This window comes from Pan paniscus, chromosome 18 (genome assembly GCF_029289425.2).
Source record: "Pan paniscus chromosome 18, NHGRI_mPanPan1-v2.0_pri, whole genome shotgun sequence".
NCBI lineage: Eukaryota > Metazoa > Chordata > Mammalia > Primates > Hominidae > Pan > Pan paniscus.
Genome location: NC_073267.2, coordinates 16,587,363 through 16,605,959, shown reverse-complemented (window position 1 = coordinate 16,605,959; position 18,597 = coordinate 16,587,363). Strand labels below are relative to the sequence as shown.

Here is an 18,597-nt window from a genome sequence, read left to right as displayed (position 1 = left end):
GGAGGGGAAGGAGAATAAGGGGGATAAGAAAGATGAGGGGAATGGACAAAAGGACGGGGAGGATGGGGGGGAAATGGAGAAAAGGGGAGAGAGATGGAGAAAAGGTAATAGGGGAGGGGGGGGAGAATGGGAATTGGGGGAGGGGTATAAGGATGGGAATTGGGGGAGGGGGATAAGGATGGGAATGGGGGAGGGGGATGAGGATGGGAATGGGGGAGGGGGATGAGGATGGGAATTGGGGGGAGGGAAGGGGGACAAAGATGGGATGGGGCAAAGGTGAGGCGGTTGTGGGGAGGAGGGAGGCAGAGGAAAGGGCAGCATGGGGCGGACGGGCCACGTGGGGCAGACGGGTGGCATGGGGCACAGGCCGTGGCACCTGTGATGTTGAGGATGCTGTCTCCGATGGCAGTGGGCATCACGGTGCCCGTGGTGGTCTCTGCCTGCAGGATGCGCATCATGGCCTCCAGCTTGTGCAGCGTCTGCTTCAGGCACGAGCGGCATACGAGCTCCCTGCTGGGCCCCTGTGTGGAGCCAGCAGTGTCCAGTCCCGCTCCTGGCCCCACTCCTTGCACACGCCCTCCTCTCTACACAGGTCCTCACCTGGCTCACACCCCCAGCCCTGCAGCTGGAGAGCCCACTTGACTGGACCCCCACAGCCTCCTCACTAAGCATTTTCTGTGGCTCTGCATGACCCAGGGCCTCCACCTGGGGACCACGTGATGCAGCGCACCGACCACACAAGGCACCTCTTCAAAAGAGAGGAGGAGGAGGGGAGAGGGGAGAGAGGAGAGGGGAGTGGAGAAAAGGGGGGAGAGGAGAGGGAAGGGGAGAGAAGGGGGAGAGGAGAGGGAAGGGAGAGAGAAGGAGGAGAGGAGAGGGAAGGGGGAGAGGAGAGGGGAGGGGAGAGAAGGGGGAGAGGAGAGGGGAGGGGAGAGAACGGGGAGAGGAGAGGGGAGGGGAGAGAAGGGGGAGAGGAGAGGGGAGGGGAGAGAAGGGGGAGAGGAGAGGGGAGGGGAGAGAACGGGGAGAGGAGAGGGGAGGGGAGAGAAGGGGGAGAGGAGAGGGGAGGGGAGAGAAGGGGGAGAGGAGAAGGGAGGGGAGAGAAGGGGGAGAAAGGAGAGGGAAGAGGAGGGGAGGGGAAGAGGGGAAAGAGGGGAGGGATGAGGAGGGGAGGGGAAGAGGAAAGGGGAAGAGGGGAGGGAAGAGGAGGAGAGGGGAAGAGGGGAGGGAAGAGGAGGGGAGGGGAAGAGGGGAGGGGAGGGGAAGAGGAGAGGGAGAAGTGTTTCTGGAGAAGACACAGCACTCCAGGCAGAGGGGAGAGTATGTGCAAAGGCCCCGAGGAGGGAGTGAGCTTGGTGTGGGACTGCAGAGGACCACTGTGGCTGGGGCCCGGCGAGTGAGGGGACAGTGGGAGGAGATAAAGAAGGGGTTAAGAAGTGTCAAAAAAAAAAAAAAAAAAAAAAAGGATCTTATTACAAGAGAGCTGGAAATCCACTCCACTGCTGGAAGGGAAAGGTTTCCTAAATATCTATCACTTATTATGAACTGGATATTAATCGATCTCCTATAACAAATCGACCTGTCGAGCTTTTGTAATTAAGCAGTTAGGGGAGTAAGCTGGCACATGAAACACCAGTTCCAATTCTTCTAGTTTCTCTACAGAGAAACTAAGACCTGACGACGACATCTGCCGCCGCTCAACATCAAAACATTATAGAAATTCACGAAGGGATCTACAGAGGTGCTCCTGAAACCCATTTCACACTGCCTTTCAGGCCACAGAGACCACAGTCAACAAGAAGCTAAGATCCTGTTTACAGCTTCTTCCCGTGCTGGAATAAATACACCAGAGAAGGTGGGGCACAATGGCTCATGCCTGTAATCCTAGCACTCTGCGAGGCCAACGCGGGTGGATCCCCTGAGGTCAGGAGTTTTAAGACCAGTCTGGCCAACATGGTGGAACTCTGTCTCTAACAAAAATACAAAAAAAAAAAAAAAAAAATTAGCTGGGCATGGTGGCACGCACCTCTAGTCCCAGCTACTCGGGAGGCTGAGGCAGGAGAATCGCTTGAACCCAGGAGGCGGAGGTTTCAGTGAGTCGAGATTGTGCCACTGCACTCCAGCCTGGGCAACAGAGCAAGACTCCATCTCAAAAAAAAAAAAAAAAAAAAAAAATTTATATATATATATATCAGAGAAACTCACTTGGCAGTACAGAGCGCTGTACACCAAGGACACTTTGATACCGAAGAGGGTTCACTTAAGCCCTGCCATAACCCTGAGAAGTAGGTATTAAGATCTCAATTTGCGGTGAAAACTGAGGCTGAGAAGCAGCAAATGAATTTACCCAAAGCTATTATTCCTAATAATATAAAGCCAGTGTGCTCTGCACTGTACCAAAGGCCACCCCGAATCACCAGTCAGATTTAGCGTACGGCCAGGACAAGGAAACCTCCTAAATACAGGGGTCCTTCCACTGAGAGAGTATAAATGCTTCCTGATTATGCGTTGCGTAACAGGTGGGCGAGTGGAGAGGCAGAAAAGGAAATCTGACTTGCCTACGTTTACAATATGCCTGGGATGTTAGTCTTTCTTGACATCCACAAGGCCAGCGTTTTTCCAAATAAGAGACTCCATAAGCCGTACATACCAGAGTGATGGCGTGAGACAGGGAACATCTCAGCATGTAGCCCGTCTGCCTGAACTCAACTGCAGACACCTCATCCTCCAGCACTTCCACCTCCAGGCTCTTGTTCTTCCAGCACCAATCCTCATGCATGATGCTTACTGCAAAAGGAAACACCAAAAACGGACACGTGGGCGTGGAGCACGCCACCAGAAACAATGATCATGAATTAACTAATTTTAAAAAGCAGGTGTGTATGTAGACATAAAGATAGAAATATACACATACATATATTTATAACTAGCAGTATTTGGAATAAATTACTGCTAAAGAAAACCTGGAGTCGAGCGTGGTGGCTCACGCCTATAATCCCAGCACTCTGGGAGGCCGAGGCAGTTGGATGGCTTGAAGCCAGGAGTTCAAGACCAGTCTGACCAACATAGCAAAACCCCATCTCTACTAAAAATACAGAAGTTATCCAGGCATGGTGGTGCATGCCTGTAATCCCAGCTACTCGGGAAGCTGAGGCAAGAGAATCTCCTGCACCCAGAAGGCGGAGAGGTTGCAGTGAGCCAAGGTCACGCCACCACACTCCGGCCTGGGTGACAGAGCGAGGCTAAATTTCAAAAAAAAAAGAAAGAAAAACTCGAACCAATGTCCATTACATCAAGAAAGAAATCTAATGGGGCCTGTAAGATCAGGCTGCAAGTAAGGTATTCAGGGATCCACAAACTTTTTCTGCAACTCTTTTCAGTTTTGCAGGCCACATGCTTTGTCAGCCTCAACCACTCGACTTGGCCACTGTTACACACGAGCAGCCATAGAGAATCCATAAACAAATGGGCAAGGCTGTATTCTAAGGAAACTATGCTTATAAAAAAGGCAGTTTTTGTAGTCTGCCAAGCCCTGCCATAACAGAAAATATTAATATAATTCCAGAAAAGCAGTCTGTTTTATAAGCTATCCACTGCCAGCAGCCCCAAGCTGATTTCTGAAAAAGCAGAAATACAGGCAAGAAGTGGCTTCTTAAGAAGGGCAAGGAAAAGGGAAGTAACATTTGTGGGCACCAGCTACTTAGCTGGCTCTCTGCACAACGGGCTTTATAAACTTTACTTCTTTTAGTCTTATATTCTGCAGAAAGGGTCTATTACGTCTATTTTACAGATGGGAAAACTGAGTTTCGGGGAGGTCAAGTACCTTGCCATGGCCAGTACTCAGCACCAGTACTGCTAAGTTAGTAGAACACATCAGTGGAACTATTTCACACTCCTTTTTCTGGCCTTTAGAAATAAAATGCCATACGTCGGGGCACCCTCCCTTAACAGAAGCAGCCAGTGGGCTGTGCTGACAAGGTGGCGGTCAGCTCAGGGCCTGGACTCCTCCATGCTTGTCCAACGCTAAATAATGCCATCAAGGTCATGAGGCAAAGACAACTTAAAGCAAGGAAAGGTACATGGTCGTGATACAATTTGAGACCTGAGTTTTAGAAAGTTTACAAAGACAAGAAGTGTGTGAGGGCCACAGGATGTTGCATTCCAATTCTTACTTTTGTATTTTCCAGGGAGCACGTTGTCAAAGGTGAAAGTCATGGCGTTGACCTTGCCGGAGAGCTGGAGGCTCCGCTTCTCACCCTGGCGGCTCAGGGACTGTAGAGTCACCAGCAAGTCACCGCAGGTGTCTGCAGGGAAAAGAAGGGAGGGCCCCATGTGACCCCTCATAAGGCTTCAGCACAGGTTCGAATCCTAACCCTATGTAATAGCTTCTTGCTACCGCTGAGCTCCTAAGAGGCAGGGGCCGGAGGCGGACGGAGTGCTTCTTTCAAGCTAACATGCACCCACTTGACTCCAAGAAGCCTCCCTCGCACGCAGGTGATCAGTAGCAAACAACAAAGGCAAAAGGAAAAGTTTCCCAAATCCCACTCCTACCGGCTGACTTCTTTGAAACTAAGTGTTCTTACTTTCCAGTGATATCTTACCCAAACAAGAGACTTTCCCAGAAACTGATGCCAAGAACTGTACAAAGGCCACATCCATCACCGGCCTGTCGGTCACAGTAAGAGGAAATGTCTGGGGTTTCAACGTCAGCCCTGCTCTGGTTTCTGCCTCAGGAACCATCACCTGCGGAAACGTGGATGGAGCGTTAGAGGCTGCATTCGGGGAGATCTTCCCCCTGACCTACAGGGCGCTAGAACATTCATCTGGGACCAAGGCTAAAGAGATTTTGAAGGCCAAAGGTTCGTTTCCAGGCCGAATTTACAATCACATCAAATCCACGAATAACTTGTGTGAAGTAAACACAGTTCTACCCAGATGAAAAATTAGCCTCAACAGACCCATGTGTATGAACAAAAGTCTATCTGGCCTAATTCCCCACAGGCACGCAACGCGGACACGCCTCACTTACATACTAGAAACCATACTACATCCCAGTCACTTTTCCAGGCTTCAGATCACTTGTAGCATAAGCTCTGAACCTGTCAACACTATGTGGATGACACTTTGGTGGAATTAAGTCATTTTCTTCCTCCTATTGTTCTGTGTGCCTTTCATGGGCTAAGAGGAGGAACAGGTGAAGGTAGCAGCGGTCAACTCTTTCATCCCTAGTAAAGACGACACTGCCCTTCCTTGGAGAAGTCCATCATGCTTCCGAAAGGGCTTCCAAAGACTTGTCAATGTGGACGTCTTTGCAAGAAGCCAGCTACCATCTAATAAAGGCAGCTGTCAACCCACACACCACGCTGTTCTGTGGAAGCAGGGAGAACGCAATCTCCTACCCTGTTTCCCACAGAGGGAGGGACCCCACTTTGCCCTAGAGGAGAGCAGAGTCTAACAGGGAACCTTCTCGGCCCTCTCCCTTTGTGTTATTTGCTCTTCCACAGGGAGGAAGGGCAGCTGCTGATTTGATGGGTGAGAGCCCACGGAAACAGTCTCTCCCCAAGGGCAGGGCCACTGCACTGAAAGGCATGGTGGGCTGACCTCTGCTCTGTCCTGTCTCTTGCTTGCTTGGGCCAGCTGTGGCTTGGGCCTTCACCATGGTGATGAGACCACAGGCCAGACCGTCTCCCCGTTCTCGGCCTGCTTGAATGGATAAGTCGCGTGGTCCCTGCCTAGCCATCTTGAAGTCAAGGCAAAGCAGGAAATGGGAAGCTCCATTTTGGCCTGGGGTCCCAGAAGCCACGCACTATGGCCATTTTTGAGCTGCCATTAGTAGAGTTCATTTTTGGTGTCCTCTTGGACTCATCGACATTCTACAGCAGCCAGAAGCCTGAAGGTAGAGGAGTGACTGGCAGCCTGATACTAATAAACATCAAGACTGGAAAAAAGAGAGGCAGATGGCATTATTTTTTAGCTGGATGCCTATCTGACTCTCCTCTACTGGTGCAGGATTGTAAAGACTTAGAAACAAGAAGTTGGAAACTGGAATGCTCCTTCTCTAACCCCATTCAACCTAATAACCCTTCTAAAAATCACTGCTTTTTCTCAAAACATTTTAAATTTAAAACAATGCAACACACCTGCACTTTGTAAGTCCCTGGTTTTGCTTTAAAACAAAATGATCCATGAGCATCTGTCTCCACGGTGACCAAAGACTTGTCCTTGTCTTGAGATGACAGGACAACTTTGTATTTATTCATCTGCTTGACGGTGTCGGGGAAGCGAATGATTGATATCTGACCACAGACACTGAACCTGCAAAGAGAAGACCATTCATTCCAGCACAAGGACTCAATTATAACAGGAAAGGCTCTTATCGACCAAAAAAGATGCTGCCCTCTCCCAGCCCTTGTTCCTGAGAATAGTCTAATCTTAATGAAGAGACAGAATGCAGTCCAGATGATTCTGGTTTTAAAAAGCAACCTTCATTCTGGTTTTAAAAAGCAACCTTCAGAAGCAAGACTGGGCATCTTTCTACAGAACAGGGGCCCATAGTGGGGCTGTTTGTGTGTTCCGGGTGACATCTGGCAATCCCCCACCGCAGAGGCAATTTTAAGAAAACCTGCAGATAATAAAAACGTTTCCAGTAATTGGATCGTTGACAGCAGAGCGGCCTTGGACTGAGAATGTGGGCTAGCCCTTAAAAGCAAGAGCTCTAAGCTGCCTAAGAAACTGTGGCATTACCAGGCCATCAAATAAGTCAGGATTATCAATGACGTCTTCCTTGCTTGTGATTATATATAATACATGGATGAAAGCAAACTGGGAGATTGGAACAGAAAAGGTAATTAAGTTAAAAAATGCAAAGCTAAAATTGAACTCCTTGGGAGGTAGGAGCCACAAATGTAACTTATAACTGAAAAGCCCTATTAAGGTAATGATTCAGATTTGAGATTCTAAATAAGGAGTAAGGTGTTGCAAGGCATCCCTCGAATAACACATGAGAGGCCCCCCTACAACGACCATCATCCTTGCAGTGCTGGTCTTCATTTCTGAAGCAGCTGGTGTGTTAAAGTGTAATAGTACATCCCAGCTGGGGGTCACAGTTGTCTTTTCAACTGTTCCTTTTAAAGAATCTTCAACAATCATTTTAGATAAAAATTAGTCACTTTTGACATAAAGATAATCAAGAATGTTGGATTCTGACAATTAGGGGTACATTAAATGTTGGAACCACCACTCCGCCTCAAATAAAAAAACAGTGGAAAACACAAGGAAATGGTGGAAGATTGTGTATGTGAAATCTAGGAATCATGAAAAACACAGCCATTTCTTCAGAGTGAAGGGACTGCCCAGCCATATGAGCTCACTATCTCCAGCATGGGTCAGCAAACTACCACCCAAGGACCAAGTCAGGGCCCCCCTCCCGTTTGTGATGAACTGCAAGCCGAGAAAAAGAATTGTACACTCTTAAGTGGTTAAAGTTAAAAAAAAAAAAAAAAGAAAGATAATGTTTCACATGTAAAAATTACATGAAATGCAAACTGTGGTGTCCAAAAATGTAGTTGTGTTGCGCTCTGCCCATTCATTTACAAATTGTCTATCTCAGCTGTGGTCCTAGAGACCGTATGGCTCACGCAGCCTAAAATAGTTATTCTCTGGCTCTCCACAGAGAAAGTGTCCCAATCCCTGACCTAGCATATGCATTTTGGTTCTCACATTCCCCTACTGTGAACTTTCAGAATAAAAGGATGGGAAGCGAACACTGACACAATCATTCCCAAGGACCTGTCATATTCTCTTGATTTGTGTACCTGTCAGGGGACACATCACCTTGTCTATTTCCTATCAAATCTCTTTGCCTCCTTAAGTTGTAAATATTTGAACCATAAGATCTGTTTTAGCCCATATTCTTATTAAAAAGAAGTGCCTATTCTCCCTAAACCTCAAATCTATACTGGCTTAGTTTGGAAAAATAAACCAAAAGGGTGGTAGAAAAAGGTTCCGTTATACTGAAGCCCTTAAAAATTGATTTGTATCAATAAATTCTTTCAACAGGGTTTAAATACATATATGGACAGAAACAGGTAATATTGGTGGATATTGAGAGAAATCTATTTTCACAGTCATTTGGACAGAAGCCAAAGAGTTTGTTTTTACAATAAATTGAGTAATTTTTTTATTTTACTTTAAAGGAAGACTAGGCACCATGGCTCAGCCTGTAAGCCCAGCACTTTGGGAAGCCGAGGCGGGTGGGTCACTTGAGGTCAGGAGTTCGAGACCAGCCTAGCCAACACGGCAAAACCACATCTCTACTAAAAAATATAAAAATTAGCCTGTAATCCCAGCTACTCAGGAGGCTGGGGCAGGAGAATCACTTGAACCCGAGAGGCGGAGGCTGCAGTGAGCCGAGATGGCGCCACTGTACTCCAGCCTGGGCAACAGAGTAAGACCCTGTCTCAAAAAAAATAAAAAGGAAAAGAAATAGTAAGAAGTATCAGTGTGCTAAAAAGGCAAATGTACTACGTCGGCCAATAAAAAAAACAGATTTTCCAAAAATGTTCAACAAATGCTATTTTTCTTTCTTTGACCCAAATACTCTACTTTAAAGGAGAAAATAAATATATTTCCTCCATCTCTGTGAACAGCGCCTCCTCCATCTACCCAGTGGCTCAAATAAGAAACCTGTAACCTCAACAGCACAGGCCTGTGGGTGTGTTCTCCATGTGACCTACCAAATCCATCTACTCCTCGCTCCCTCGCCTGCCAGCCGCCTGGGCCCGGCCACTACCATATCTCCTCCAGACAACCACCACTGCCTCATATCTGGCCCCTCCATTCACACCATGGCTTTCCTCCAATCCATTCTCCACACAGCAGCCAGGAAGAAAAACAAACTTTTTAAAGTACCATGATCCCTATCGCTCCCTTGCCAACTGATAACTCTTTTTTTTTTTTGAGACGGAATCTCACCCTGTCGGCCAGGCTGGAGTGCAATGGTGCAATCTCAGCTCACTGCAACCCCTGCCTCTCGGGTTGAAGCGATTCTCCTGCTTCAGCCTCCTGAGTTGTTGGGATTACAGGCGCGCATCACCATGCCCCGCCAACCTTTTGTATCTTTAGTACAGACCGGGTTTCACCATGCTGGCCAGGCTGGGCTTGAACTCCTGACCTCATGATCCGCCCACCTCAGCCTCCCAAAGTGCTGAGACCATAGGCGTGAGCCACCGTGCCCGGCCAACCAACAGACAACTCCTAACGGGTTTCCACTGCATTAGGGAGCAAAGCCCAATCCCAAAGCAAGGCTACAAGGCCCCAGAGCTCCCTGACCTCACCCACCTCCTCCAGCTGCGCAGACTGCCTTTCAGGTCCTTCCTATCCTATGCAGGCCTCTGAGCATGCTGCTTCTCTACTAGGGAAGATTTGCTTTAGCTAACTTTTAGTCTCTACTAAGGTCTCTGCAACCCAGAGAGCCTTGCAGAGCTCCCACTCTAAATTAGCTCTTCTTGCAGCACCCTGATCTCTTCCCTGCACGACACTTGCCATAATTTAGCAGCATAAATGTATTTGTCTTTTTTGTCTTTTTTTAAAATCTTGTTATCTTTTAATTTTTATCTCTTTATTTATTTATTTTTAGACCAGGTTATGAAACTAGCTACTTTTTGCATTTTTGGTAGAGATGGTGTTTTGCCAAGTTGCCCAGGCTGGTCTCAAACTCCTGGGCTCAAGCGATCCGCCCACCTCCGCCTCCCAAGGTGCTGGGATGGATTACAGGTGTGAGGCATTAAGCCTGGCCACAGATGTATTTGTCTTCAGTCTGTCTCCCTGGTAGGGTGAAAGCCCCATCTCTGGAACACTAGTTTGATTAATTATTAGGTACGAAGCATTTTTCAGTGCCTCAGCTAGAGTAATTGCACAAAGTGTTTATGGAAGGTGGGAAAGACTTCAATCCAAGAATTACTTTCTGAGGGTAATTTGCTTCCCTGTCTTCCATTCACCACTGGACTCCTTGACCTCGACCTCCATCTGTCTACAGAAAAGAGTCACTGTGGCCTCCTCAGTGATCAAGCCAGGGGACTGTGTTCACCAGGGCTCAGCTCCCTGCACCTCCCTGTTGGGCACTACCTCCTACCCCAAACTTACTTTCTTAGCTCCTATGACCTCATGCTCCCTAGGTCCCCCCTGGGCCACCTGGCACTCTGTTTTTGGCCTACTGTTCTTCTAATTCTACCTGCACATACATATTTGAGGTCCTGGCTGCCACCTGCAGCCGAATCTTCAGGATTGACCATCCATCCAAGCGCCTATTGAAGAGCTCCACCTAGTGGTCCTACAGACCAATGTGGCCAAATCTGAACCCTCATCACCTAACTGGCTTCTCTTTCTGTCCCCAGCCATCACACCTCTCAAGCTGGGCACCCTAAATATCTCACCAGTCTGTCCCTGACTTCCCTACGAGGCAAGCCCTTGTCGTCTCTGCTTTCAGACCTCCTGTGCCCAAGTCCTGTCCCCTTCAAAGCCACTCTACTCCATGCCATTGTTTTCAGAATGCCCTATTGAAAACAATGATCAAAGCTTGTTAAATTAATGCTCAAAACCACTCACGGCCCGTTGGCCCCAGTGGGAGAAAGCCCCTACGCCCCGGTGGGGTGTGAGGAGGTGCTATGGGGTTGGCCTCATCATCACCTTCACCTGCCAGTATATTCTGCTCCAGTAGCACCCAGCTTTACACCCGCAGCCACCTCATGCTGCTGTGAGACTGCCTGACTTTGCTCATGCCGCGCTTCTCCCAAGCAGACCCTGCACTCTCCTTCTAAGCTACTGTTTTGTGAGCACCTGTTATGTCTAAAGCTGTTCTGCAGGTTACATGCAGGTGGATCTGGGATCTGACTCCAAAGCCCAAGTTCTTGGCACTACACAATCTTGCTTCAGATGATGGTAAAACCACATGAATTCAACCACAAGATGTCCCTGCCTGTACTTATAGTATAATGAGTAACTACAAGCAGGAAGAACTACACCAATGACCTGAAGCATCTTCCAATAAGCTTTCTCAACCAACAATACCATCTTCCAAAAATCCTCAAAGATTAAGCAAAGAGGGGTCCTGTGAAAGATCGTGAAAGTCAGACATGAAAGATTTTTTAATTTCACAAGCCCATTTTAATTTGAAGCAAGGGACTTTTCATTAAGCATCCGACATGTCAGTACCTTCAGTTTGTAAGATTTAGAACTAATCTTTCTTGGCCGGGTGCAGTGTCTCACACCTATAATCCCAGCACTTTGGGAGGCCAAAGCAGGCAGACAGCCTGAGGTTAGGAGTTTTGAGACCAGCCTGGCCAACATAGAGTGAAACCCTGTCTCTACTAAAAAATACAAAAATTAGCTGGGTGTGGTGGGGCACACCTGTAGTCCCAGCTACTTGGGAAGCTGAGGCAGGAGAATCACTTGAACCTGGGAGGCAGAGGTTGCAGTGAGTCGAGATGGCACCACTGCACTACAGCCTGGGCAACAGGGCAAGACTCTGACTCTCAAAAAAAAAAAAAAAAAAAAAGTACTAATGTTTCTTAAGTTCTTAAGCTCGGCAAAGACACACAGATCACAGGTCATTTTGTTCTACACTGGCTGCCAGCATATTTACTGGCGCTTCCAAATCCACACGATAAGCTTACCCTGTTGCAATAATGTCAGCCAGCTGAGGTGTGTTCGGTGCAATTTTGATGGTGACCGTTTCAAAGTAGAGGTGCTCTTTCTGAGCATGGATGGTGTATGTCCCTGTGGTTATGTTCTCAAGGCGGAATGAGCCATCAGCTTTTAACTGTAAAACAAAAACACACAAACAGAAGATAAGCCAAAAACAACAGTGTATCCTTACATGTACACCAGAATACTTGAGACCAAAAGCTGCCATGTTCTCATATAGTCATCAGTTCCTCTCCATTTCTCTCTGTGATCCAAAAACAGCGCTGGCCATCAGCCTGGGGCTGCTGTGTCAGCCCACCTTTGATTTGGTTATTCAGGGTGACTACTGCTTCTGGAACACCATCTCCTTCGGGTCCGTTCAAGACCCTCCCGGTGACGGAGAATCCCATGACGTGGAACACGGGCTAGAAAACAAAGAAGAAGAAGAAGGTGCTCGAAGGTGCTCCTGTGCCAGAGCCACAAAGCCTCCTTCTGCTGCGCCGGCCACCACCTACCATGTCTGCTCCTGCCGCCCACCTCCCAACACTCAGTGCCCCGGTCCTGTGTGCCAGCCGGGCTCCCTCTCACTTTACCCACATCTGTCTTCTCTGTTGTGTTCCCAACACACTGCTGAGCGTCAAACAACAGAAAAGTCTAGAGACTTACTTCCCTCGTTAAAAGGTCACTGACTCAAGCTTCTAGAAGCCCCCCACCCTTACCCCTGTGCCATCTCCTCCCCTCCAGATGCCCCCATTTTGGTGACCCACGTCTTCCTCCAGTCTCCCATGCACACCCCGGCATCACTTCGGATGCCCCGCCCCGCTCCTCCAGCATCGATCAGTCCTGTGGATTCCACCTCTGCAAGGTCTCACGTGCCCCCTCCTGTCTTTCCACCACGACCTGAACACAGGTCCTTATGAAATCCACCTAGGCCAGGCGCAGTGGTTCACGCCTGTAATCCCAGCACTTTGGGAGGCCGAGGCAGGCAGATCAATTGAGGTCAGGAGTCCAAGACCAGCCTGGCCAACATGGTGAAGCCCTGTCTCCACTAAAAATACAAAAATTAGCCAGATGTGGTGGCAGGCGCCTGTAATCCCAGCTACTCGGGAGGCTGAGGCAGGAGAATCGCTTCAACTCGGGATGCGGAGGTTGCAGTGAGCCAAGATAGTGCCAGCCTGTGTGAAGCAGCAAGACTCTGTCTCAAAGAAAAAAAAAGAAAAAAAAAAAAAGAAGAAATCCACCTAGACCACCCTCCTCCACCACCATCACTGGCTCACACGTGGTCCCATGCTCCATGTGTCTGTGTCTGTGTCTGTGCCCCACTCGCCTGTGAGCAGCACACCTGTGCTTTCTCTGCAGTTACTGAGTTCCAGCCCTGATCTGTGTATCCCCAAGGTCACCACTGCTAACCTATTTTAGTATCTTCATCAAACTTACCAGTATCTGAAATGTCCTCGTTCGATTTCTTAGTTGTCTCCCTCCCACTAGCATGTTACCTCATGGAGACAGGGACTTTTTCTGTCTTAGTCACCTGGTACACAGCAGGCACTCAATAACTGACTACTGAATGAATGAATGTGTGCACGCACGTGTGCAACAGCATTTGAGATGAAGCTTTAAATAATTAAATGACTTCCTTTTTATGCAGGTAGCCCTTCTTTTTTATTTTTTTATTTTTTTTTCAGCAAATGGTTTCTTAGTGATGGTCTCACATGACAGGTAGTCCTTCTTGATCTTTCCAAAAAGACATGTTTCATTCCATGCATTACCTACTTATTAATTCACATATGTATTCAACAAATATTTTTGCTGGGCACCTACTATGTGCCAGGCACTAAATCACATGTTAGGAAAACAGTAAAGAATAAGACACGGTACCTGACCTCAGGGAACTTACAGGGCCCCATTCCCTGAAATTCCATTCATCATTTTCAAAATATGTATTTGGCTGTAATCTGGGAATAGCTGTCTCTGCTCACCTGCCCCCATCCTTCTCTGCAAGCTACGAGAAGCAAAGTAAAGGCTTCATCTTCTTACCCTTCTCTTTCCCCTCCAGTGTACAGCAGAACGGTCAAACACTCCACTGAATCTTAAAATGCAGAGTCTGCACCCCACTGTGCATATGACCTAAAAGCCCGCTTCTGCCAGTTTAAGCGATTTTAACACAGTACTTTCAAATGTAATATTAAGAGAAAATGATTAAAATATAATTGCTTTGATAACTCTAACATTGGGTAGTCCACTTAGGAGAGGCTGTTATTTTCTTTTGGGATTTGTTCTAGCTAGCCAATTTTCTACAGTAACCATTTTCTACTTCTGTAATTAAAGGAGACGTAAGTGAGATGAAAAATACATTTACCATTTATGTGAGGGTCTAGGCAGTTTATCAAGCCATGTATCACACTGCCCATTCCTACCATCACGGTCCAAGCTCTGCCAGTTCTCACCTGGTTTACGGCCATGGCATCCCAACTGGTCTCCCACTTCCACCCTGACACCCTGCAAACTCTCCTCAATGCAGCTGCCAGAAGGATCACGCCACTCCTCTGCTAGGAACCTTCCAGTGGCACCAATTCTCACCCAGAGTTATAGGGAAAGTGGCCCACCACGCCCTGCACAATCTGCCCTGTCACCTCCCTGACCCTCTTTCCGCCTCCTCCTTCCTTGCTCATTCCCTCCACTCCAGCCACCCTGGCCGCCTTGGGGTGCCCCAAACCCTTCAGCACACTCCTGCCTCAGGACCTTTGCACGTGCCATTCCCTCAGTCTTACACACTCTTCCTGCAGGAGTGAAGTATGGTTCTCTTGTTCTTTCCCTTCAGGTTGTTGCTCAAATGTCACCTTCACAGGGAGGACTTCCCAAAAACACCCTATGTACAACTGCAACCCCTGTCTCCACCCTGATACTGTACGACCTCCTTTCTTCCTTTATTTTTCTAGAAAACACTTATCACCTTCTACTGTACTTTCTAACTTATACATCTATACATGTATTGACCCTTCCTGTCATTAGAACATGAGGTCTAGCCAGGTGCGATGGCTCACACCTGTAATCCCAACACTTTGGGAAGCCGAGGCAGGCAGATCACTTGAACCCAGGAGTTAGAGAACAGCCTGGGCAACATGGTGAGACCCCATCACTAACAAAAATACAAAAATTAGCTGGGCATGGTGGCACGCGCCTGTGGTCCCAGCTACTCAACAGGCTGAGGTGGGAGGATCACTTGAGCCCTGGAGGCAATGGCTGCAGTGAGATGAGATCGTACCACTGCACTCCAGCTTGAGCCACACAGTGAGACCCTATCTTAAAAAAAAAAAAAAAAAAAAAAAAATGAGGTCCACAGGGACAAGCATTTTTGCCTCTTTTGGTCACTGCTGTATCCCCAGTCCTGGATGGTGCCTGAAACGTATGTCACTGGCAATCAATAAATATATTTCACTGAATGAGTAGATTTAACTAGGAATCCAGCTCTCTACGATAAGGACACCATGTGTAAGAATATAATACCAGATGGCATTTTTTCCAACAGCCCTTCCAGATAAAATAATTGATTTTTTTTAAAAACACGTTTGCAATACCTGTGCCTAGGGATGGGAACTCAAACACCTGTCCCTCCAGAAGACAGAAAAGCCTTACCTCGATTTTCAGGCTGTCATGCTCCACTGTGAAGTCAAGTCTGGAAGGCGCCACATCAAAGGTAATCCTCTCCCCTCGATAGAACGGAATCTGGAAGGAAGAGTCTCTTAATCACTAAGAACCACTAACATGATCAATCAGCAATATTAATAATCGATCTAGCAGCCCACAAATGACAAGGGGTTCAGACAGACCAAGAGAAACATTCATCATAACTGTTGCAGATTCAAAAAGAGGAAGCCTTGCCCTTTTTGTAGCTATTACGAAGGGGTGAGTGTCTCATCTTAAGTAAGTTACTGCTTAACAGCGTGTTCAGAGAACTGCAGGCCAACCATCTTTTCCTTTAACACCCAAACAGCATTGGCTTTTACTGTGTCATGAGAGTCCCAGACATAAACAGAACGGAAATCTGCTTCACTCACCACAGTGTAGCCCCCACTTGGCAAGGAATAGAAAGAGAACGAGCCATCTTCTCTGGAGACCGTGTAGCACAAATACACCAGACTCTCGTCTTGGGGCTGGAACCCAGGCACTGGTGAGACATTGCAGCCCAGGACATCCTATGCCAGGGGGTAAAAAAGACAAGACTTCCTTTTCCATTTACATGTTCTGAATACCATCAATTAGCCACATTATAGGAAAATATTTTTAAGTTTCACGTCAATATATGTATTTCTGAAATCTAAGACACATTAATACAGATAAAAGGAACAAAAATCTTGACATTCAAGTTGCAAAGTTAAAAACTGGCACAGTCTTCCCGGGAAAGATGACATGACTGTCCTTCCTTATGATGGGTCACCATTCTCCAAATAAGGAAACGGAGGCTCAGGAAGGTAATGTGACTGGCCCAGGGTCGCACAGCTAGGAAGAGGAATTTGTTTAAACCTGAGATTTGTTTAAACCCAGGTCTGATTTCAAAGCCTGTGTACTTTCCATCACATACCACTGCCTCCCAGTGTAGATGTGCAATGTCTTGTGAGTCAACAGAGACACATGATATTCTTGAATTTTTTTCTTTTTTTGAGACAGTCTCACTCTGTCACCCAGGCTGGAGTGCAGTGGCGTGATCTCGGCTCACTGCAACCTCCACCTCCTGGGTTCAGGCGATTCTACTGCCTCAGCCTCCCACGCAGCCGGGACTACAGGCACGTGCCAACATGCCCGGCTAATGTTTTTGTATTTTTAGTAGAGACGGGGTTTCATAATGTTGGCCAGGCTGGTCTAAAACTCCTGAGCTCAAGTGATCCACCCACCTTGGCCTCCCAAAGTGCTGGGATTGCAGGCATGAGCTACCACACCCGGCCTGAGACAGACGATATTCTTAAGTGTTAAAATGATAAATCAACTCAGACCTGCATTTCTTACAACAGTACGTTCTGGGCTATACTCCCCCACCCTCCTACCCCTCACACCATCTCTTTTGTTCTTTTCTTTGCTTACCTCTTTAGTTACTAAAGAAGAAAAGAGAAGAAACTTCACCCCTTTCATGGGCTCCCCATCACTTCGGACAGAGCCAGACACATTGTAGCCAGCAACTATGAGGGGACTGGCCGCATTGGCATTGGAGTTGGTTACACGCACTGTGGTGCTTGCCTGTAACAGAAAAAGATTTTAACCTGTAAAAAAATTAACACTTGCAAAGTGCCTAACAACATGAGGACACGCTGAAGCTAAAATATTAACTGGGAAACGTAATCTATAAAATTGCTTATTCAGTATGATCACTTCTTTTTTTGAGACGGAGTCTCAGTATGTCGCACAGGCTTGAGTGCAATGGCGCAACCTCGGCTCACTGCAACCTCTGCCTCCTGGGTTCAAGAGATTCTCCTGCCTCAGCCTCCCAAGTAGCAGGGATTACAAGCGCTCGCCACCACGCCCGGCTAATTTTTGTGTTTTTAGTAGAGACAGGGTTTCACCATGTTCGCCAGGCTGGTCTCGAACTCCTGACCTCAGGTGATCCGCCCGCCTCAGCCTCCCAAAGTGCTGGGATTACAGGTGTGAGCCACCATGCCTGGCTTATCATTATTTTTTAATGCCCAAAATGAAGTGAAAGGAAATGAGGCAAAATGTAAATAATAATGATTTTGTCTATATGGTGCTATTTTACTTGTATACTTTTCCAGCTTCCAAAATTTGTTTCCACTGCTTTATATTCCTCTATATGTTCCAATTTTTTTAATGAGCATATTTTGCCTTTTTTTCTATTTTTAATGATATATAGTGTTAACTGAAGATTAGCCTAAAGCTGCCTCCTTACATATTTTAAGTTTGGCCTAAAGGTTTCTCTGTACGTGTTGCCAAGTCTCAGCCAATTCAAGCAGCCACCCTTCAACTACTCACAGGCAGCCAACTGTTCAAACCATGTGCAAATAAGACAAACGTCCAGCTGTAACCAATCCAACTGTTTCTGTACCTCACTTCCACTTTCTGTCCGTCACTTTCTTTTTCTGTCCATAAGCCCTTTCCAATCACGCAACAGTGCCACAGTCGCTGTAAACCTATTCTGGCTCAGGGGGCTGCCCAACTGACAAATTGTTCTATGCTCAATTAAACTCTGTTTAATTTGCCTTAAGTTGTTCTTTTCACAATATGTGTATATTTTTAAACATTTTTGTTAAGGTACAATAAACACAGAGAAAAGTGTACAGATTCTAAGCACACAGCACAGGGCTTGTCACAAATTGGGCACTGGTTACCCAACAGAATAGCACCAGCAAGCCAGAAGTGCCCTCACACTTGCTTCCAGTCACTAACACCCCAGGAGGATAAATATTATCCTGACTTCTAACAACATGCTTTACTTGAAAATCCCAATCTCATATTAATAAACTCAGATTCTTCTATGCAGACAATTAACATACAATGTAAACCTTAAAATCTCTTCTATTTATAAATGTGTAAGCTCTTTCATTTCGAATAAAATTTTTTTTTTTTTTTTGAGATGGAGTCTCACTCTGTCACCCAAGCTGAAGTGCAGTGGTGCAATCTTGGCTCACTGCTACCTCCACCTCCCAGGTTCAAGCGATTCTCCTGCCTCAGCCTCCCGAGTAGCTGGGATTACAGGTGTATGCCACCATTCCTGGCTAATTTTTTTCTATTTTTAGTAGAGATGCGGTTTCACCATGTTGGCCAGGTTGGTCTCGAACTCCTGACCTCAAGTGATCCACCCACCTCAGCCTCCCAAAATGCTGGAATTACAGCATGAGCAACTGCGCCCAGCCTCGAATAAAATATTTTTAAATGTTGCTGCAGAAGAGAAAAACCCCCAAAACCAAA

At 47.1% G+C, this 18,597-nt stretch overlaps 1 protein-coding gene across 1 annotated transcript in view; it reads right to left on the bottom strand.

Moving 5' to 3' along the window:
• Window positions 1-6,275: 6,275 nt before the first annotated feature.
• The window catches only part of LOC129394303 (BOS complex subunit NOMO3-like), a 29,074-nt gene continuing 16,752 nt past the window's right edge, over window positions 6,276-18,597 (bottom strand). The window contains exons 7-12 of the mRNA XM_055100275.2: window positions 16,762-16,914; window positions 15,741-15,878; window positions 15,319-15,408; window positions 12,002-12,107; window positions 11,673-11,818; window positions 6,276-6,315 (exon numbers count right to left, since the gene is read on the bottom strand). Of these exons, the coding sequence (XP_054956250.1) occupies window positions 11,808-11,818; window positions 12,002-12,107; window positions 15,319-15,408; window positions 15,741-15,878; window positions 16,762-16,914 (498 nt within the window). The 3' untranslated portion in view covers window positions 6,276-6,315; window positions 11,673-11,807. The remainder of the gene's footprint in view (window positions 6,316-11,672; window positions 11,819-12,001; window positions 12,108-15,318; window positions 15,409-15,740; window positions 15,879-16,761; window positions 16,915-18,597) is intronic.